The 21,702-nt window shown below is 44.2% G+C and overlaps 1 protein-coding gene across 1 annotated transcript; it reads left to right on the top strand.

Annotated features, from left to right (window-relative positions):
• Window positions 1-269: 269 nt before the first annotated feature.
• On the top strand, window positions 270-21,465 carry MRPS18A (mitochondrial ribosomal protein S18A). The gene is made up of 6 exons (XM_035559456.2): window positions 270-448; window positions 697-728; window positions 3,788-3,892; window positions 10,794-10,917; window positions 11,699-11,765; window positions 20,699-21,465. Exons 1-6 carry the CDS (start codon window positions 349-351, stop codon window positions 20,841-20,843), a joined length of 573 nt encoding a protein of 190 aa, XP_035415349.1. The 5' UTR covers window positions 270-348; the 3' UTR covers window positions 20,844-21,465.
• Window positions 21,466-21,702: the final 237 nt, after the last annotated feature.

Here is a 21,702-nt window from a genome sequence, read left to right as displayed (position 1 = left end):
TTGGGCCCATCACACAATTAAGCTAAACCAGCCCTTGTCCTTCCTCTCACTGGAGAGCCAGGAGAGACTCAGGAGCTGGGGCAGGAACATGGCTCAGGCCTCTGTAACACGGTATCAACACTACCTCTAGGTTCACCTCCACCTCGAGGTGGAAAAAGCTCTTAAAAAAAAAAAAAAAAAAAAAAAAGGAAAACCACCCCAAAGAGAATACGTTGTGCAGGGTAACAGCAACCTCCCTCCTTCCCCTCAGGTGACAGGGGCGGGACCAGCCGCGCCTCAAAATGGCGCCGCGGAGCCCGCCTTCCCCCCGGCGGAAGCGGGAGTGACGGCAACCAGGGCGACGAGAAGATGGCGGCCCCCAGCCTGCTGCGCGGGGGGCTGAGGCGGCTGTTTGCCGGGTTCTGGGGACGCGGCTGGGCCTCGCCGCCGGCCCGAGCCCTCCGGGAGGGTGAGTCTGGGGCTGGTCCTGGGCGACAGGCACCGGGGGGACCGCGGAGAGGCTCCCGGGCTGTCCGTCGCCCTGTTGCCTTACTGCGGTGGGGGGAAACGGTAGCGTTCGCTCTGTTTCACCACCCTTCTTCTCCCCCCCCCCCCCCCCCCCCCCCCCCCCAAAAAAAAAGTTATTTTTTGCTGAATTAGTCTCACTCTATTATTTTGTTCTCCTGATTTTTTTTTTTCATGTTTTTGTCTGTGCAGTCGTGGAGGTGACTGAAGGCAATACGACCACAGTAAGTCTCTGCCCACATGTTTTGCTCAGTAGCAGTCCGTGCTGTTGCGTCTTCCCTTTTCAGAGGGAAATAAAGTCTCCTGGTGGCTCCTAAAAGGGAAGGTGAAAGGGTTGATTTTCTGCCCAAAACGCATCACAGGGTATGAAGGCAAAACAAAGGTAGGAGTGTGTTACAAGCGTGGGTATGTCAGGTGGATGGTTTGGCCAGAGAAGGTCAGGGTCTCATCGCCTAGTGTTGGTGAGGGGATGAAGTGCTTTAGTCAGTGTCACCCATGAACAACAAACCTGTGGTGTTGTCACATCCCTGGTAAAACTGGAAGCCCAGAGTACAGGTGTTGAGTAGCTGAGATGCAAAAGGCAATTCTTCTGCTTCTTTTTTTTTTTATAAATGACACTTGACATCATCTCAGCCCCATGATTAGTATGAGTAGACACAAAGGAAGTTTACCCGATGTGCAAGCACAGGGTTGTTATGTGCCACACATGTTGCTTGGCTTTGATGTGCTTTGTGTTTGATAATCAGAGCGTGCCTTAGTGACTGTTGGTGATGTGAAGGTTGTATTTCATAACATATTCAGTAATAAAAAAAAAATGGTGGAGGTATTGTCAAAATACTAAAAGAATACTGGTTCCGTAAAGAAAACCTCGGTTTTGAGTTTTCAGATGAAGAACAGCATTTTTCTCAGCTATGCTGTAAAACAGAAGGGAAAAGACCAAAGCAATAGAATTGGAATTTGCTTGATTAACACCATCTGATCTATTGCATGTCATCAAGAGAACTATTCTTTTGAAGAAGAGGCACAGAAATTACTGGAGGGGGTGGAAAAATGTTATTGTTCTGCTCACAGTATGTGTGCTAGTAGCTATCTATCTAGAGGCAGGCAGTACGGATATTTTGAAGTGTTTAAATACCATTGGAAGAGTAGAGCAGGAATCATTTGGGAATAACTAGAAAACAATGCACTAAGCCCTAACCTATTTTAAAATAAATATTAGGGAGGGAAGAGATTTTTTTTATGCCTTTGAAAGTGAGTTTCCTTCTTGTCATATTTGGGTTTGAAACTTGAATGGAGCAGGTTACTTATATTTTAGATGTATAATTTCACATTATTTTTCTAGATGGTTTCTCTGCTAGCATAATTCTCAAGTTCCTATCCAATGTAGAAATATAAGGAATACTTGGATATTTAAATTGTATAATATTCTAGCATCAACCTAGGATCCATCCATACTCATAAATGATACTCAGCCCTTTAGTTGGTCAACCTATACCATTTGTTACATTTCTCAGTATATCCCCTGGTCATTTCATTTATCCTACCAAATCAATGTCAGACTTTTCTGAATCCATCTCTCTGTGGTCATCTTTTTATGTATTCTTGTCTTTTATCAATATTGAAGGAAGTGTTTGACATGAACCAGATGAATGAATCTTAAAAAAACCTGGATTTCATCAGCATATTGAGAATGTCAAGCATCTATATTCACTCTTAGTTCTCTAACAGAAAAATAACTGGGTGGGTTAACAACGTGAGAATCCTTAGTAGTTGGGGAGTAATTACCAAAACCTGTACGCCAAAATTTATCTCAAGAAAAATTGATACTGATACAGTATTCTGGTTCTTCACTCATTTTGAAAATGAAATTGAAGTCAAAGACTGACAGGAATCAGGACTCTGAGGGAACCAGATAGACTGGCTTCCCTAAAAATAATTTTACCAATGAGTGGAAGAGTAGATACTGGCCTGTATTTTATATTCATAATTACTTTTTTTTTTTTGTAAAACTGGCTGTCCTGCTTGTGGAGGAAGGGATCTTACTTAAAAATTGACCGCATTCCCTCTCTTTGAGGTACAGAGGTTCAAGTACAGCTAACTTATGTTTGCCATCACTAGGCAAGAAAGACACATGGTATGAGCTGTTTCTGACATTTCAGCTGGATGTCAGTGTCCCATACAAACTTAGAGAAAACATCATGCTGTTTTCTTCCCAGGTTTTCAGCTTTTTATTAAAAATAACATTGCATTCCTTCACAGTGTTGGAGAATTTAATTAGATATCCAGGATTTCTTCATAAACTCTCTGGTGTTTGAACTATTTGAGCCTAACGGTTGGTGTTCCAAATGGTTTTAATCTTAATTTGACCAGACAAAACTTCCAAAATGTTTTTGAAGAAAAACTGGCTTAGTTTTATTGTCTTTACATCTCCATTCAGCTGCAAGTTGAGAGAGCTCTTGCTTCTATTCATAAGTCCTCAAAAAAGACAAGCGCACACTTATATAGACTTAATATTCCTAAAATACCTACACTTCGAAAACAAATTTCTCAGGTTCCTCCCACACACGCCTTCTAGACTTCTTTGCATGTTACTTTTGAGAAAAGTCGAGTGTTAGATGTCACCACTTTGTAGTGATTGGGAGATGATTTTACAATCTTTTCTCTAAGGGATTGTTCAGGGAATTAAACTAGAAAAAAAATATTGGTGTATTTTAAATATATATGTACACACACACAGCAGACATCTTCTAACAGTCCTTTCTTAGGTCTGACTTATGCTCAGAATTTTCCTTGGTGTTGGCTTATAGTCTAGTAAACCTCTGCATACTTTGGCCCACAGCATGCATCTGCTATTCTGTGACATTCTCATATTCCCAGCAAAAATGTGTTTTAAGGCTTTTGGCTAAAGTATCACTGCAATTGCAAGGCACGGTAGTTCAAAGGAATATCGCAATGAATGTAATTCAGGCAAATGTGAGAATTTCACATTAACTAAGAACTAGTTTAGATTTAAATAAAATATTCAGAAGAATTTATCAAATGGTTTTCTTTGCTCCTTGGATTACTTATTTTCCCCATAATCTGTGTATATCCGAAGTGCTTGATTTATTGATCTATAAAAGAGTGAGTTGTATAATGCCGGTCCGGTCCCCCTTATATATGTGCAGTAATTGTCAACATGTTGTGGTCTTAGTGATAGATTTTTCTCAAATCACAGGTGAAGGTAGAGGTATAGATTATGAAATTTTTGCTCGACCATTGTATCCTCTGAATTTTTTCCTAGATTGAAGGGAAAATTATTGAGGATGCTGCAGCACCAACTCCTCCTAACCCCTCTGGTCAGTGTCCCATCTGTCGCTGGAACCTGAAGCATAAGTATGATTACGTGGTAAGTTTAATGAAGGAGCATTACACCGTCCTCATAGATAAATACTGCTCTCGTGTCTAGCCTACTGCACAACCTGATCATTTCTTCTTTTGCCAGGTATAGTAAAGATAGGTAACCCCATCTCTGCTTCTATTGGGTATAACAAGAGCTTCTTACCTAGTGATTGTTTGCCTTGGCTGATAGTATTTCTTGGGAAAAGAAGGATTTGTTCATATCAAATATGAGGTTTGGAATTAGGCACATGCCTGTTATTGCTGGCCATCCGATCTGAGAAGGCCATATCTCTCTAATGTGCCTAGCTGCCCTTCGACATTGTGCTTCTAAGAGAACGGAACTGAAATGCAATATTTAGTCAACAGATTCGGGTCTGCTGTAACTCCAGAGAAGCCAAAAGTCTTGACTGGATCTTGACTAGACTTGCATCTTTAAGCGCTGCTGTTTTGTTGCAGGTCATTGTTCACTGAAGTAGTAACTGTTCTGCATACCTTTTGAAGCTCTTGATGGATATGACAGAGAGCATACATGCTCTCTTCCTTTCCCCTTAGCAACAGGAAAAAATAGTTGATTGAAGCCTTTTGCAGGAAATGCTAATGAGGTGTTTATTAACTAACGAGAGTATGATTGACACTAAATGTGGAAGATGGCAGGGAAATTATGTAATGCTTTTAAACAAAAGCACAACAGTCAAAAACAGAATAAAGAGTATGAGGTAGAGGATACAGAATGTAGCTTCACAAGAAAAGGTCATTCAAACAGTCTATAAAAGACTGAAGTGCACCTGTGTAAGCTAAAATCCCAATGCTGGAATTAGAAAAGAGGAAGACCAGACAGCAACATGCTGTTACTGAGATAAGGCAACAGAGAAGTCAGAATAAGTTAATGCCGTTAGAATTAGGGTGACAGAGATAAAAATACATTTGGAGGAAAATAAATGCTTGTAAGAAGGACAAAGGGAACTTTAAGAAAGAAGTCAGAGGAACTGAAATTGATGTTGGTTGCAGGATGGCCAAGCATGCAGTCCTAATGTGTGAGCACATGCACACAAATGAAAAATTGTTTGAATATCTAGGTACTAATCGCAGTCTTGCAAATGACTGCTGTAAAGCAACAGGAGAAAACAGGTACAGACTTAAGCACTGAATTAGGTACAGACCAGCAGGCCTGGATTGTGTGTAGTGCCAAGATCTTAGCGGAATTAACTAACAAATAACTTGACTTTTGCAGGGGTTTTTTTGTGTGTGGAAAAAATCCTAAGGAATCACCAAATGCTTTGAAAATAACATGTGAAATACTAGACAACAGAGAGGAAAGAGAATGATGCTGATGGTTACTACTTGGTAAATGAAATGCTGCAAATACCAAGTAGAATGGTATCAATTAAGAGTAAAACCTAATAAGTGATTAGGACAGGACCAGTTATGACTCATGAGTTTTGAAGAACATGAGTACAGAAACAGTGCCAGATAAAATACAATTACTTCAGGCAGGTGAAACATGATGTGAGATATAAATGAAATGGCAGATTAGCATCTGTCAGTCTGTGTTTCACGAATGATGTTGTCTAGGATCTGAGTGTTGTTAATGATTCCAAATCGGGCCAGAGGTAGTATTAAACAGTGAAATAAATGTCAGGGCAAAGTGTTTTGTGTTCTCTGGTATGGTTTCACAACAGTCTGGGCAAGCTAAAATATTCTGAATTAGCAGGTGAGAATAAGTAAGGAGAAAATAGTAAGGAGGCAAATATCATTAAGGTATGGAAAGTACTACAAAAGCAGATCAGACTCGTTTTGTTCATGTTTGAATGCAGGGATTTCTTGCAAGACTCACTTCTTCATAGTTGCTGAACTCCACTGTATTCAAAGTAAACCGATTACACTGGGAAATAGTTTTCTAAGGTTAATTTAGAGTCACGTAACTTCTAAATGCATGGAGTCAACAGCATCATTAAACTGCCTCGCTCCACAGATTTTCAGAAAGCATTCCATGAGTCACCCACTAGGAACTTCATAGAAACTATAAACTGATACTCAGGGATGAGATGAGTCATCTTGAAAATTAATAAGATTTATTTTCTACTGCTGTCTGTGGTAGAGGACTCGGTTGCACAAAGAGATAACTGGGCCAATGAGAAACGAAGTGCTTTTAGATAATGTGGTGCTGTAGGGCAAGAGTTTCAGGATAAGAAGTAGGACAATGTGAAGCTTGAGTGTTAAATATGTTTGTACTGTGAACTAAGATTACACATTTTCTTCCATGTTGAAGCTGTTTGATTCTTAGATTCTGATTTCTAGTGGTCAGTATGGAGGCAGGAGAAAACCAAATGGGAGGAGAGATCCTGCAGCCAGAGTCTTGAGAATCATTGAGGTTATTCCCAACGATTTAGGAAGCCTTGGCACATGTCCACCCTGGCTGTTGCATAGTTTTTGAATGCGAGTGTATCTGGGAATATACATCCAGTATGCGTGCTGCAGAGCAGAGGAGAGTCTGGACAGAAAGCTAAAGAGAGCAGTGTGAACCAGCGTATCAGAGTTGTAGAAGGTTCCTGCCTCAGCATTTAGAACTATTCCTCCATGGGGTTGATGAGAGCTAGGAGAAATTTCAGCTCTGGAGTAGATCACCTCTTCTGCTTGAATAAGTCCATTATACATTTTAATGCCAGTTGTGGATTTATAGGCTTTTAAATGTTAAGGGGAATAAAATCCCCCTTTTCTGCACAAAAGCTCTCAGCTGTTTTTCTTTGCTGCAGCAGTGATGGCTAGCAGGATCTTGAAATAAATAATAAAATGCAGGCATTTAACTGCGTGGGTAATTAAACGGTTTATTAAACTGTTTAATTAGACAATTTACTCATTGGTGGCTGAATTGTCCTAAAAGACTGTAAATCAAGACCAGCTATTTTAAAGATACAGGCTAGTTCATACAGCATAACCTATAACCCGTGCTTAGTAAGAGATCAGAATAGGTGGATCACAGCGGTTTCTTTGAGATTGATAAGCTGAGATCAGTCGGTTGCACAGAAGGGAAAGTGTGAGCTTTTTTGCTTGGGACGCTTGTAATTGGTCTGAATAAGGCACTATGAAAAGGGAAGTGTTGAATTAGCCCCTGAGGGAGCTGAGTAATATGACCTCATAGGACTTTCCTTTTGTCATGGGCAACTAGCACAGTCTAAAGTAGTAGCATAATGAGTTACTTTAGCTGTCAGAGAACTGGGGGACCAATGTCTCCGAAGTTATTAATCAACCAAACAGGCATTGTGAGCACTCACGGGTCATGATTCCAACCGGCCTCAGTTGCGGTGTGGAGGGCTGCAGCCGTCATTGCCAGTTCAGTCCTTAGTCTCCGCTGAGGCTCAGGATAAAGGAGCCTGAGGTACAAATGCCCACTGTTTGTCGTCCGGGTATGTCTGTTCACTGAATCCCAGACCTCACTTGATTTTTCATAGCCATCAGATTTTAAAAAAAATTTGATTTTCATCATTGTCAGGAGGCAACTGGGTTGGAACCTGCAATCCTCTTACAAAATGCCTAGAGAATGGCGTACAGCTCCCAGGAGTAAGGGTTAAAGGAGGAAATACGTTCTTGTGTAACTGGAAATAATGACAGGCAGGCTTGTCTACAGCCCAGTAGTAATTTGGCTACACAGACAGAACTCGTGTTGTGATAAATGAAGGTTTTAATGAATTGCATGTAACCAGTCAAGGATTTTGCTTTCCAAATTGTCTGTGGATACTGAAATGCAGAGATGCCTCTGTGTTTCAGTTGCCATCTATTCACGTGTTATACATAGTGTTTTGTTCAGCGAGTTTATCCAGACCTTTTAAAGGTGAAGGCTAAACTTGTTTTTCCTTCTCCCCCTTATCCACTTCAAACATCATTAGTCTGAGTAGGCAGTAAATATGTCATCTTGCTTTGGCTGCAATTAGGGGAAACCAAACTGCAATCTTTGCCTGTTAGCCCTAGATTAATTCAATCCAAGTTGTTTTCATCAAATGCTGCAGATTACAGGGGTGGGAATCTGGGTCCAGCCTCATGGGAGCTGTCCAGTGATTAAAGCAAATCTGTAGTTACAGGCTTGGCTGTCCACTAGCACAGAATGTGAATTTCATGGAACATGACGGCACCATGAGAACTTGCCAGACGTATTTTTTTTTCTTTGATTCTTCTACATGCTTGTTCACTTTCCCTCCGCAGCTGCCCCATAAAGTTGGCTGTACCTGTCTGCTTTCTCCCTGTGGTAAGATGCATCTGCACAAGTACGCTGGGAGAGGCACCTGGCCTGCTAACTGCGGGGATCTTCTGAAATGGACAAATCTTCTGTTGAGTGTGCAGCATTTTGAGCCAAATGCTGTGAGCGTAGTTTGGAACTGCAGCGGCAGGGACATAGATGATTTCACTTGAGATACGACTGTTCACACAAGGAAGTTGGTCAGCTGGAGACACACTGTTGGTCAAAGATAATAACAGAATGGATTTTTCCCTGGTTTTTTTCTTTTTCCAGAGGGAGAAAAAGACTGTCTCCTTTTGCTTCCCACCTCCCACCTTTGCATGGAAACACTTGATAACAGCCCTGTGACTCCGTGAGGCGTGGTGGTAATATGCGAAAGCGCTTGGACCACACACACCCTTCAGGAGAGCCTATGGCTTACTCAGGCTTTCACGGCTGCAACGACTGGAACAGCCTCAAACTTGCCATCAGCTCCCTTCTCCTTCTTCCCCACAGAGTAATACAGCAGGCTAGTAGAAGAGTGTAGGAAGTTTTTCGAGGCACTTGGAGCTGAACAGCCCTTCCTCACTTAGGGAAGTGATATGTTTGTGCTAAACAGCAAGTGGAGGTGTAGGTGATTTGGAGAACTGGATGGCTACAGAAGATGGAAAAAATGGGATGGAGGTTTGCTTAGGCTTCCTGGATCCAATCCAGTGCATTTCAGGAGTGGCCGAAAGTCAGTACCCTTGGACTGTTTGGCTGGCCTCTGTCCAGTTTCCACCAACGCAGCTGGCACCAAATGGTCCCTTGGTTACTGTTCTCATTGGCAAGGTGATATGCTAGCTGGGCTGAGGACACTTCTACCCACAGATGGCCTCTTGGGAGCTTCCTGCTAGTTGCTCAACTGTGCTATTCTTGTTCTTTGGATACATCACTGTATGGTGGTTGTAAGTCATTCTTCATTAGCGTGGAGTTACCTAACCTGCTCTTATTTCAAAGAGACGAATCTGAAAATAAGCCTGAATGCATTAACTGGTAGAAAGGAAGCCAGATAAAGGAAGAGGGAAACTTTGTTTTTCATGATCATAGTAGTGAGGGTGGGATTGGAGAGGAAAAAAAACTCTATTTTGACTGCAGCACTTGTATGGCAGCATCTGTCAGAGCTGGTCATTACCAGAAAGCCATGCTGAATTCCAACAGCCCACTTCAGAGCTGAGCTGGTCTCCTGCAGTGGGGATGGATTTATAAATCCTAGATAGCTATGTATCTGAATGTTAGTCCACTTGATTGTTTGTCTTTGCAAGGGCAGTAAATGAAGCTAGGAGTGCTCCAGGGAGCTCTTTGTGGAATTCTTTATGGAAAATGGAATAGATACGGGGTAGGAGGAGGTCTGTGATCAACAGGCAATCAGTGTCACCCATCACAAAAAGCAACAAGTGCTCTTTGTTCTTGCCTGTTGCCCTAGACAGGGGGGTATAAAGTGCTGACATACCTGATTTGAATTCCCTTTCTGTCGGGGTGCCTGTTGGCACGTCCCTTCCAGCCTGAGAGCAGCCTCTGCACGCTCCAGCTACCTCAACTATGAAAATGTTTATAACAGCAGTGGAGAAGTAAACTCTCAACCAGCAACAAGTCTGTCAACAGACGGGGGGGAAAACCAGCACGGAGGCCCCAAAAGCCCTTTGGGCCAAGTTACACAGACGTCGGTGTGTCAAGACGTGCCTATGTTGGCTTGAGGGTGCTCTGGCAGTGGGTGTGTGTGGAAATGGAGAGCTGTATCTGAATACAGGGCTGTTTTACTATGTGCAGTTAATGGGACACTTGTGCTGTGTTTAATAATTTGTCATGGTAGACTTATGATACTATCTGATTCTACAGTTCCCTTTAATTTTGTTTTTATTAAAAGCGCTTTATATTTCTAGAGCACTTAATTGGAAAGGTCAACAGCAGTGTGATCTAAATGATCCTTGAATCCCAGCCGAACCCTCAGCGTGCTCTGAGCGCTCCTTCCATCCAGCATGGCTTTAACAGCCCTGCCTAACGCACGCACAGTCGAAAGGCTGAAAGTAGTGATTTATTCTGTTAGGTCTTTCTTATTGGCGCACGCTCTTTTCTCACAACAAGCTGCTTCGTGCAAGGTCTTGGAATGCTGCCCTGCTCTCTGCCGTTCCAGAGGGACAAGAGGGAAGTTCCACCATGGAAAACTAGATGAAAGTTGGAGGAATAGGTAGCAGAGAACAACCCTGCTCTGAGGGAACAATGAAAGGGCCAGGGGTGATCTAACATATCTGTGACCTTTAGGACAGCAGCTGTGATGGAATCTCAAGTTGTGTAAACACTGTCCGTCTGTAGGTCTTGTGTAACTGTGCCTCAGTACCTAGGACACATTGTCTTAGCTAGAATCTTGGAGCAAGTGACAGGGAAGGAGCAAGGATTGGAGCTGACATCATGTGTTTACACTAGTGAAGGCAGGGGAAAAGTTAGGCCATCTAAGTGACCTAACTGAGCTAAGCTGGCAGGCAGTGATGGCAAGCAAAAGTCACTTGCTGTCAAGCTGCAGCCAAAAGTGTAGGAAGTAATCCTTGTTCTGCTTTGTATTGAGCTCTGCGCGCAGCGTGAGGACCAGCACGCCACCTCAGAATGACAGCAGTTAAAGTAGCTGCGGCACTGATGGTTCTGCCCTTTTTTGCTCCCTCAGGACGTCCTGCTGTTGAGCCAGTTTATCCGTTCTGACGGAGGGATGCTGCCGCGACGGACCACAGGCCTCTGTTTGGAGGAGCACAAGAAGATTGCGGTCTGCGTGCAGATGGCTCACCGTGCAGGTACCTGGCCGCCTACTCAGACAACCCCATGAGAGGCGTGTCCCACCCTGTTGGTATAACTCTGTAAGGTTTCATTGTCCAGTCACCCAGCAAAGCCGTTGTGACCAAGTACTGGGACAGGATGATGGACCAGAAACCACGTGTTCTGCTTTCTATGCATCTTGCTCCTGCCTTAGCAGTCGACATTTATCGCTGTGGATGAGTCTGCCATTGTAGAAGGATGTGGGAAGTGGCACAGACTGTAACTGTGCTACTAATGATTAAATACCTGCTTCTGAAGTGACTTGTTTTAGTGTAAGCTTGACCCTGACCCCATTAATGCACCTGTCGACCATCTGTATTGTGAAGATCTCTGTTTTGACCTGGAAGTGGGTCCCAGGTTGACACAATCTGTGTATTGGGCTGGTCTTTGTCTGGTACATGAGATGTATCCAAGTTAAATGGACTGAGAATCTTAATAGATTTTTCACCCTGGAGATGGAATCTGATTGGATGCCCCTGTCCTATGTCCTCTCCAAAAGCCTCTGGTGAGCCCAAGTGGCTGGGTCTTATGTGTGTTTCCTCTCAAAGAGTGTATCCAGCAGAACCTCCTCATTTCTCTCCGGCTAGGGTGCAGGTTCAGCAGTGGCTAAAGAAAGAACAAATACCCTTTGTGCTTTAGTTGTGTTTTAGCAGTAGGGATCTGGGTTGCCTGGCTTATGAGGTGTAATGTAACTTCTGGACGATACAGAGGCAAGGAAGGACTGCAAAATATTCTCACGCCTTTCTTTTTCTATTTCAGGTTTGTTGCCAAACCACAGGCCTCGACTTCCTGAAGGGCATATTCCCAAGAAACCCAAGCTCAACAGGTGAATAGTCTTATCTTTCTTTTTTTTAATTAAGGGATAGATTGGAAGAGGAAAAGCAGTTCCTTATAACTGGGTAGAACATGCCTCAGGCAGCAGGTTTCATAAAAAGTACTTACAGCATTTCAGAGAAACAGTATCTGTCACAACTCTTGTTAGTCTTTAAGGACAAACTGCATCTCATTCAGACCATCTATCCCCACAGGATGAAAACTGCCATGTGTGTTGGTCTGCTCACGCTTTCCCAGCTGCACTGGCCTCCTGTTCAGTAACATTCAGTAGGGCAGTCATGGAAGGATGTCACAGTATCACAGAGTAGTTGAGGTTGGAAGGTCCTCTGGAGACCGTCTAGTCCACACCTCCCGCTAAAGCGGGGTCACCAAGAGCAGGTTACCCAGGACTGTGTCCAGTCAGATTTTGAATATCCCCAAGGATGAACCTTTTACAGTTTCTCTGGGCAGCTTGTTCCAGAGTTCAACCACTCTTAACACTAAGAAGGTGCTTTCTTGCATTCAAACAAAATTTGTTTCAACTTGTGCCTGTTGCCTCTTGTCCTGTCACTGGGTACCACTGAGAAGAGTCTGGCTTTGTCTTCTTTACACCTTCCCTTCAAGTATTTATAAGCATTGATAAGACCCGCGCTGAGCCCCCTCATCTCCAAAACAAACAGCCCCTTCTCTCTCAGCCTTTCAGTGTCTGGCCCCCAGCTGCAATTAGGACAGAAAGGTGTGCTCAGGATGGGTACCAGCAGTGAGATGAGGGCTGAGCAGCTAGCAAGGGCCTGTCACAAAAGTGTTCTACTCTTCCCCATCCCCGTTTGCCCTTTCTGAGTGCAGGCAATGATTCGCCCTCAGCCTGCCCTTCCTGTGTAACTCGCTCTCTTCCCCCTCCCAGGACTGAATGGCCTCTGCCCTTTGGTGGACAAACTGAAAGGCTGCTGTCGCCTTCTGCGCTTTGCTCAGCGTTAGGAGGTGCTAATCCCCTGTTTATGGCCTCACACTCTGTTTCCATGGGGATGTCAGAGCGGTTTATGAACTTTGCATTAGCAAGCCATGGGGTTACCAGAGGCCATGGGGCTGTTGCTGGGAGAGCTTGGGCTGCAGGGCTTGGGGCAGCTGGAGACTCCTGCATTTCAGATCTGACGTTCTGCAGTGGAGACTTGAGGTAGGCCCTTGGAAAAGTCCCTGAGAGATGCTGGCAGGCTGTGCAATGGGTAACAGCGAGAACTAAATTAGAGGAGTACATTTGGTGCAGCCCTGTAGCCATCAAATACTTCAGTTCTGAAAGCTTTGTTATTCCTGTATCGGAAGTCTTTGAGATTCTTTAGTTGCTGCGTCTATCTAGCAGCTGTGGGGTGGAGCACGTTATCTAGCTAGCATTCACATAGCAACCCTGCACAGCAGGTTGAGATGGGAAATGGTAAATCCTCTGTCATGCTGGAATCACACCAGGACTCCAGATCCAATGCCTTGACTCTGATAAATTGTTCCATAAGCTTTTAGTGAGAACAAAGGATACCTCCAGATATGTTCTATGTTTAATCTCTAAAATTAAGAGATCTTAATTAGTGATTAGGATCCAAGCCCTCCCTGTTACATTGCTAGTCCCTCCCTACACCACCCATGTTTTCCTCCTCCCACCAAGGAGACGTAACAAGCAGGGTGGAGACAGTTGAGGAGAAGAGAACAGAGCTGTTGAGGAGATGGAACAGCACTGAAATGTCCAGAACACTGACGTCTCAGCCTGCTGGAAGGGGAGGGCTTTCTGTCTCCTTGCGGAATCTTATCCACTGTGGTTCTGTGAGAGTTTTGACTCTTCCTGCCCCACTACCTGTGCTTTCTATGTTGCTCTGTGGAACTAACTGTAGCTGGCACCACTTACAGTAGGAGCCATTAATTGCTTCCATCCTCCAACCTGATGGGGCCGGGTGGCCCTGCAAGGACTAAACATGTTTGAAGACACCTAACCAGTAGTTATTTGGGGAATGAAGCCAGAATTCCTATCACAAGTTTCCCACATAAATGAGTTGTCCAGGCTTACATTCTCCTTACCTCAGTAATTGTTTCTAAAGCCTTCTGTAAGTCCGTGGTAACCGGGGAAGTGCTCAACCTGTGGTGCTGCCACAAGGCAGGGGAAGGCAGAGATAGAATTGAGCTGGGACTTCCAAGTGGAACAACCTGCTTTGTTCAATGCCATGAGGACTTGACCAGGACATCCTCTAATCCTGTCTGGCATAATAACAGGACTGCCCACCTAACTGAGCCTCTTTCTTCACTGCATTTGGACCTGCTGGAGTTTTAAGTATCAGTCAGTCCATGAAGATATCAACAGGGTCTGCAGGGAGCCTATCACAGCAGGCACTATACTGCACAACTAGATGATGCATCTTCCAAATCCTTGGGTTTCAGCTTTGCTTGAGATCACTGTACTGACTGTTGTGGCCTTCTTTACCTCTGTTTAGAGAGGTAACAGTGCCTTTCTTTTTTTTTCCTCACTGCTGCTGTAGGCCTGGGAACACCTATGAGGAGAAACTGAGGTGTCCCATGATAGGCAGTTGCATAAGATCACACTTTGGGCTACTTGTTAAAGCTCTTCCAAGACAGGAACACAGTTAATTTACATCCCTTAACATCAGGGTTAACCAGCCTGTGTGCTCTCCAGATCTGCCTGCCTTCATGGCTTTTTCCTTACACCACCAGTGTGTCTGCTGTGTGTGTAGTGTTGAAATATACTCTTCTGTTCCCTGTCTCCTCCAAAAAACCCTGACTAGCCAAAACTTTAGGAGCATACCTGCCCTTGCAGCTTGCCAATTGCTGGTACTGATGCTTGCATAAATGAAAGAGGTGTCACTTGCTGGGCTCTGTAGATTGTCCCTCCTTGGTCAAAGGAAAGTAATCATGAGGAAACAGAACAGAACTTGAGACAAATTTCTATCGTGGCTGCAAACTGAGATGGGTACTTCTCACAGGTGGCTAGTAATATCCAGTATACTGAGAATTTCGTCCACTCCCAATCACATCCTCTGTTCCTGCTATCTCCCTCATTCATTTGCCGTTATTCTTCTGCCATCGGGGACTTGCATTGCACATGGAAGAAAACTCTGCATACAGAAGACACTTAGTTCCTGCTGTGCTCCTAAAACAGGAGGTCTGCTGCAAGGTGAAAAGAATAGGCAGAGCTGAGCACTGTACAGGGATGTAGTCTGTCTCTGACCATGACAGTAAGAGCTCTTCCCTTCTGAAGGACACCATTGCTCTTTGAAACGAGTGAAGTGACAGGATCAAGACAAAAGCCTAAGGTAACCTTAAGGACAGATTCTGCTCACTCACACCACCTGAGATTGAAAGAGATTTAATGTGGGGAATGCGGCTTGACTTAGGAGTCAGAGCCCAGCACCTCTACTACGCTACAGACCTGAGCATCCAATTTCTGGATGTAGGCTCTGGATGCTTTCTAGCCTCAGAGCAGCAACCCCTACCTGGCTGGAGTCTGGCAGATTACTTCATTTGGATAAGCAATTCCTTTTGTTTCTTCCCAGTCATGCAAAGTCATGGTTGATGCTCCATTTGGCCAGCTTTATTCCGGGTTGTGTTGGTACTGCTGAGATCTGCTGCTGAAGGAGGAACAAACCAGACAGATGAAACACTTCTGCTTTGTCTCTGACCTGAAGTGAGGTGCTTCTCCAGCTTGAGACTATTTTCATAGCACAGCAGTCAGCAGTACAAATTATCCAGCGGGTTTGTTCTTGAGGAATCTGCTCTTTGCTCCTCAGATGATGTTCAAACCAGCTGCATAGGAGGAGCCCTGTGGCTCCTGGGCAGAGGTGCTAAGGAGGTGCATAAAGAAGGGCTGAGGAGCTGTATTAATGTATACCTTTGAGAGTACCTTGGCTGTGCTTGTGGCTATCTTGGCCAGAATGTTTGGCCCACATCACATTCACCCTGTCTAAGAGAGCCTGTTTCAAATACAAAGTGCCTGGGTGCACTGGCTATCACCTAGCCGAGATTAAAAAGTACCACGCCACCATATGGAACTATCAGTAAACTGCCTTGTTTTACCAAGGGTCAGGGGTGCTGTTCTGCAGTTGATATAATGATGTGAAGTTTGGATTTATCACCCAGAACCCCTCTGCCTTCTCTGCTCCTCCTGAATGCATTTTTTCTGGTGCTTACAACCAGAAATATCCTGCTCTATTTTCTGAAGAGGTTTTACTGTTTCCATTGTACAGACTTCTTTCCTACGTGCCCTCAATTTCTCTGCACAATGGTAAGAATTTGCCTTGCACCCATCCTGGATATGATGTAACATAGAGGAGAGGATTGGATGAAGGTATAACATGAAGGTGAAATGCTAGTTTGAGCCAAGTTGTGGTCATCAGAGTGGTAGGAGGTGAGTGAGAGCAGCTTGTGGTCAGAATTCATCTGGGGAGCACTCCACAGCTTTCTGTTCTACCCCTTGCAGTTCGGGCACCGTCCAGGTGAGACTAACCATGGTATTCCTCATTTCTTGGACTTTAGTTCTTTGTCTTTTCACTTTCTGCCTGATTTGTTTTTGACAGCAATATCTCATGAACGTTATTACTTAACTGCTTTACTTGTTATGGGCTCTTCTGCAGAAGTATGGCCATCAGAGTACCCACATCATCCATAAATTGAGTCCTCCTCCTCTCTTTCATAACGTTTGTCTGCAGCACTTGGACATAAAAAACCAATGAAGTTCACCCTATCACTGCAGAATTGCTCCCTACAGTTCACTTTCTCATATTTGGCCCAGTCTGGGGCTTTCACTGTTTCCAAGGGATGACTCCACAAGCAAATCTGTTTTGTAGCCAAGGATTGTTCTTTCAACCCCAGCCTAAGTTCTCCCTTTCATAACTTCCTGTTGTTACTTTCTTATTTCTGAGTCCATTTGTGCTCCAGCCTGGCGTGTTCCAGTTAAGTGCTGTAGCAACGAAGTATTTTCACTAGCCCATGAGGCTGAGGAAGTTCTCAGGGATTTCACCAGCGCTGTGTGGAGCAATAGGGCCATTTCCAGATTCCAGAGTCATGTGTGCAGGCCACCAACACACCAAAACCATTTGGGGAGGTGTCAAGCACTGTTGCAGGTCAGACTTCTTGATTTCAGGAGTGGAAACCTGAGCAGCTCAGCAGTTTACAGCATGGAGATTGCTACGTGGATAGTGTGGACTAACTATCCAGAACAGTCGCTGAGTTCAGGCCAGCATCTAGATGCTCCCTTAATATAGCACTCATTTTCTTTTGGCAGGTCCAAATTGTTGGTTAAAGGACAACACTGTGTAGTTGTTACCTTCCCAAAAGGACTGAAGGATGTCACGGATTCCTGGGTCATCCTTGCTCTGTCAGCAAGAGGTTTCGTAGATACAGAGTACATGATCCTGAGTGCTCAGCTGCCACTCCATTTTCAGCTTCCTACTGGAAGAACAGAAATTGGCACGGGTAACATCCAAGTCAACCTCTCCTCCATCACCTGAATTGAAGAATTTGCTATGTGTTAGGGAACAGGCAGGTTCCATACGAACTCTTCATGAATTACGAAGTTCTCAGGCTCTGTGGACACCTTTCATCCCTTGGAGCAGAATCTGATTTCACTGCTATCGGTGTTTCACGCCAGCAGCATGTGGTTTCTCTCATCTGCATGGAGACTGTGCTGTGCATACCACGTGAATTCAAAAGCAAAGAGCCAGAGCTGCTGCAGGTGAGCAAAACCAAGAGGTGTCAAGGGAAGGGATGTGGCAGGGAGGAGGCAGTCTTTGCCAGCACTTTGATCGAGTGCTTCCTGCATAGTCTGTAGCCCTCTGCCTTCTGCTCTTAATCCAAACAAGAGCCAGATTGAAAAAGCTCACTGAGGGTTCAGAAGTTCAGCCTTGAACTCCACCGGCGTGCTTGAGCTGCATGCAGGGCTGCAATTGCCCCACGTGTAGGTAATTTCTCCTAGCACATGGAAGTCCTGTGCCCCTTCCTAGGTGTTAAGCAGCAGCCTCTGGGCGGGAAGGCTTTGTGGCCCTCCTGCTCACAGAATAAAATTTGTGCGAAGTGATTGCCATGTGCCACAGAGATTTTAGGTGACTGCAATGACACTACCTACAGCTGTTTCCATGCTTTTTATATCTTGCCGTTTCCCATCAGGGAAATTCCACCAGGATTCTCATCGCACTTTATCCAAACTAGTCCTTCGTGCAGCTGGAGTCTGGGAATTCTGGTTGCTCCCTGGGATCCTATCGTACTCAAGGGGGTAAGCAGAGCCCTGGGGTGGGTTGCCACACTCTGAGATTGGCAGTTCTGTCCCCCTTTAGCAGAGCGAGAGCTCTGTGTACTGAGATAACAGGTTAGGAGACTGCACACCAGCTGCATTTGGCAACCACATGGAGGCTCTGTCCTGACAACCCTCAGCTGGTTGAGAAAATTCAGACCATCTGCCAGTGTATATCTGTAGGTTATTGTAAAAGCTCCCCAGGACAGACCAAGTGGCTGGAAATAATGGAAAGTTGGGTGACTTGACTAAAAAAGGGGGTACAATTTCACGAAACACCAGAGATGACATGGACAGCAGAATTCACAGGAAAGTCTTGTGTGCTGGCTTTTGAAGCCCTCATGTGAGTTTTGTGGATTGTTTCTACTCTCAGAAAAAGAAAAACTGTTTTGTGAAACAGTAGGAACTGGGGTTAGTCAAAACGGAAAAGGAAGTTGGTAGACCAAGTGCTCTCAGGCATCAGGCTTTTGCCACTGCTGAATCAAGGTAAAAAAAAAAAAAAAAAGGCAGCAAACAAAATAGGACAAGTTTGAATTTGGGACAAAGCAAGTATTAAAAGTGCTAAAAGCAAATGTGCTCCAGGAAGGGAAAGCGTCCAAATGTCTGTTTCAGCTAACAATGAAAAGCCCCAGCCTGCAGTCCCCAAAGGAAGCCAAAAGCCTGGACCAGAGGGCTGGATTAGACCTGCTCAAAAGAGAAATAACAAAAGCTTTCAAATCAGGCCATTACTAAATCCTCCTTCCTATGCAGAATTGGGGTGTGCACTTCCAGCCCCCACACAGAAACAGAGGGATTTCTTAAAAAGCCACTGTCTGTCTAAACCTGCACACAGCATTGATGTGTATCTCACATTCACTTCTCACAGTGAGATCATTTATTATCACGGGAGCGCTTTCCCGTAAGCGTGCGGACACGTGATCAGAACTGCACTTGGCACACTGATGGATTAAAACTATTTTGTATTTTTTTCCTCCTTCACTGTAACTGCAGCCTTGAGATGTCAAAACTTGTGCTACAGACCTCCCCCTACAGTAAGGGAAATTTGAGAAGGACTTAGCCCTACACGTCTGTCAAATACCCTTACAAGTTCTCCCCAAAAAAGCTGCCTTACGTTGGTTCTCCGCCAGATTCCCAAGTAGGGACCTGTGTTTGGTCTCTCTGAACTCCCCTTGCATTTGAAATTAGAGACAGGAGTCTCTCTGACTTCCTGTCCTCGTGGTGTTATGTAAGGGATTCCACTAATGCACTAGCATAACATTAAAGGTCAAAAGGGACTAATTTAACGCATGCGTGTGAGAAAAAGTGACTGAGTCTTGTTCCATGCCATCTCCTGTATCCCTCCTGCTGCTTCTAGGTCTTTTAACTATCACAAACTCCTCAAAGCAAATACAAACATTTTGGAAGTGACTCCATTTCAGTGGCAGGGACCTCCAAATATGATCCATTTTTCTATGTTTGTTATTCAGGATTGCTGAGGAAGGAAAGCCCTAGGAAAACGTGCTGCTGTTAAATAGTTTGTAGCTGCCTGGCATAGCAAGCTTTCTTTGTAGTTCTCAGGAATCTGCCACATGCCTTCAAATGCATCGCGTGGTCTCTGTCCAAAGTTCTTAATATCTCAAAATTGCTCGATACAATAGAAGGTAACAAAGCTGTTTGGGGAGAGGATGACTGATTGAGGTTCCATTAAGACCATGGGATTACTCAACACAGGCATGCAAACATCACTGGACAAAGTTTATCAGTCTGTTCCAAATTCTAATTTGTTGGAGCATTGTTTGTGCAGATTACGCTGGGGTTTTACTTTGGATCTTTATTGTCTGAAAAGACTCCTCTTTCTCTAAGGACTTCTGTTCCCTCTCTACTGGTAGCAAAAGATTTAAAGCCTAACAAAACTGCAGGCCACCCAGCCACAGGCTAAGATTTCCAGTAACTGATTCTGGATCTGAAATCCCCTGCCTGTTTGCAAAGCCAAGTCTAAAACTTCAAATGGTAAAAAGCAGAGGATATTTGCCAGACATTGCTCTTCACAGAGATTTGTAGTTGCGATAATTCTATTCTAGTACCTCTTAATTTCAGGTTCTGGCTTCCTGCAGCAGCAAGCCGGAAAAGTATTGTACAGAGAATACTAAAGTAAATTTGGGCCTATGAAAATGCAAGGCTAGGCCAGAAGCCCATCCTGTGCAGAAGAAATAACCATTTATCCACTGAAAGTAAACAAGTCCCTTTTTAGAGACTATTTTACACTGTTAGGCTAATTCCTTTGTAATTAGTATACCTTATTGAGGCAAGCTGTTGAAGCAACACCTCCCCTAGGGGACTGGGATGGATGGATTCAGTCTTGGACTTAATTGCAATGAAGGCACTCCAGTTTTAGCTACTGGTGGACAATTTACCAGCAGCCTGGAGATTACACCTGATTTGTTTTGTGAGACTGGAAGTCAAGCAGGTGCTAATGGGTGCAGTACAGAGGTACAGCAGTGCCAAAACATACGGTCTTTTTCAGTGGTCCATTCTGAATTGAGGGTGCTGTGCTCATTTGTAATTGCTTTCTTGAAGAGGCACTTGGGGAGGCAAAGGCAGACAAAGGGGTGTGTGCTCCTGCTTCACTCAAAACCTTTTATCAGTGATCAGTCTCAAATTGAAATGTATCTGTGTTGTTTTGACAGGTATCTGACCCGTTGGTCCGTCAGATCTGCAAAGCCCATCTGGAAGAGAGGCCCTAAGTGGTGCAAAGTTCCCATGCCAGTTGGACACCCCTTGCTGAAGGATAATGTCAAATATACACACAAGTCTCTTAATTTCAACCACTAGGGTCCAGAACTGGCATAGTCAATGAGTACAGCTGTTTTACGCTGTTTTTTTTACACTGTTTTTTGTGTGTTTTTTTTTCAAATTCATAAGTATCTCTAATTTCCAAATTCAAAAACTGTCATTAGTGTTCTATATCGTCTCCAGCGAATGAGCTTCGATCTGCTTCTCTAGGAGACACAAGATTCAGCAAAGCAGAGTTCAGTGTTCAGAATGATTTGGAAAAAGCGAAGACTTTTCCTCAAAGCCAGAAAGGATCCGAAGGTTTCTGTTTTGTTATAGTCTACTACTGGGTTTGGAAAAGGTTGTTTCCTTCTTTTCCCAGAAATGAATAGTAATTCCCCATTGTGTTTCAACTCAGATTTGCCTTACTTGGGCTCCTATATCTGTGACACTGATGGAAGAAAAAGCCTCCTGCAGCACTGTTTCCTCAGCAGTAATGGAAATTACATTAATGATTACTGAAGTGAAATATTTTTATAATCTGTACTATTCATAATTTGCAGCAGTAACACCTGTGGAGTGCCAGGCAGGCATGTGTATGTCTTACATGACGTCTTCAGGAGTCTTTGCCTGTGCATCCCTCCTGGATCTAGCAAATACAGAATGTTGACGATCTTGACAACTTGGCCTCTTTTCTTCTCCTTGCAAATACATTTACCACAAGTCTTCCTTTTCAGTGATGGGGCTGCTTCCTGGGAAAGTTTTGGGCTGAGAGATGTGCACAATTTTCCATCCTATAACTAAAAGGTGGCACCATTTCTCTCCCTGTACAATACATGTGTGCATCTTCCACTGACAACTTCTGCTTAAGAGTGCTAGTTAAGGGCCTCATTTGAAAAGCTTATTAAATTTATCAGGG

The sequence above is a fragment of the Cygnus atratus genome, chromosome 3, assembly GCF_013377495.2.
Source record: "Cygnus atratus isolate AKBS03 ecotype Queensland, Australia chromosome 3, CAtr_DNAZoo_HiC_assembly, whole genome shotgun sequence".
NCBI lineage: Eukaryota > Metazoa > Chordata > Aves > Anseriformes > Anatidae > Cygnus > Cygnus atratus.
Note: the sequence above shows the minus strand (reverse complement) of the source record. Positions and strands in the feature narration are given on the sequence as shown.

Coding starts and splice junctions, on each gene's coding strand:
- MRPS18A (XM_035559456.2), top strand. CDS start 349: ATGGCGGCCCCCAGCCTGCTGCGCGGGGGGCTGAGGCGGCTGTTTGCC. Junction 3,893..10,793: donor AGCATAAGTATGATTACGTG/GTAAGTTTAATG, acceptor TTGCTCCCTCAG/GACGTCCTGCTGTTGAGCCA. Junction 10,918..11,698: donor GCAGATGGCTCACCGTGCAG/GTACCTGGCCGC, acceptor TTTCTATTTCAG/GTTTGTTGCCAAACCACAGG.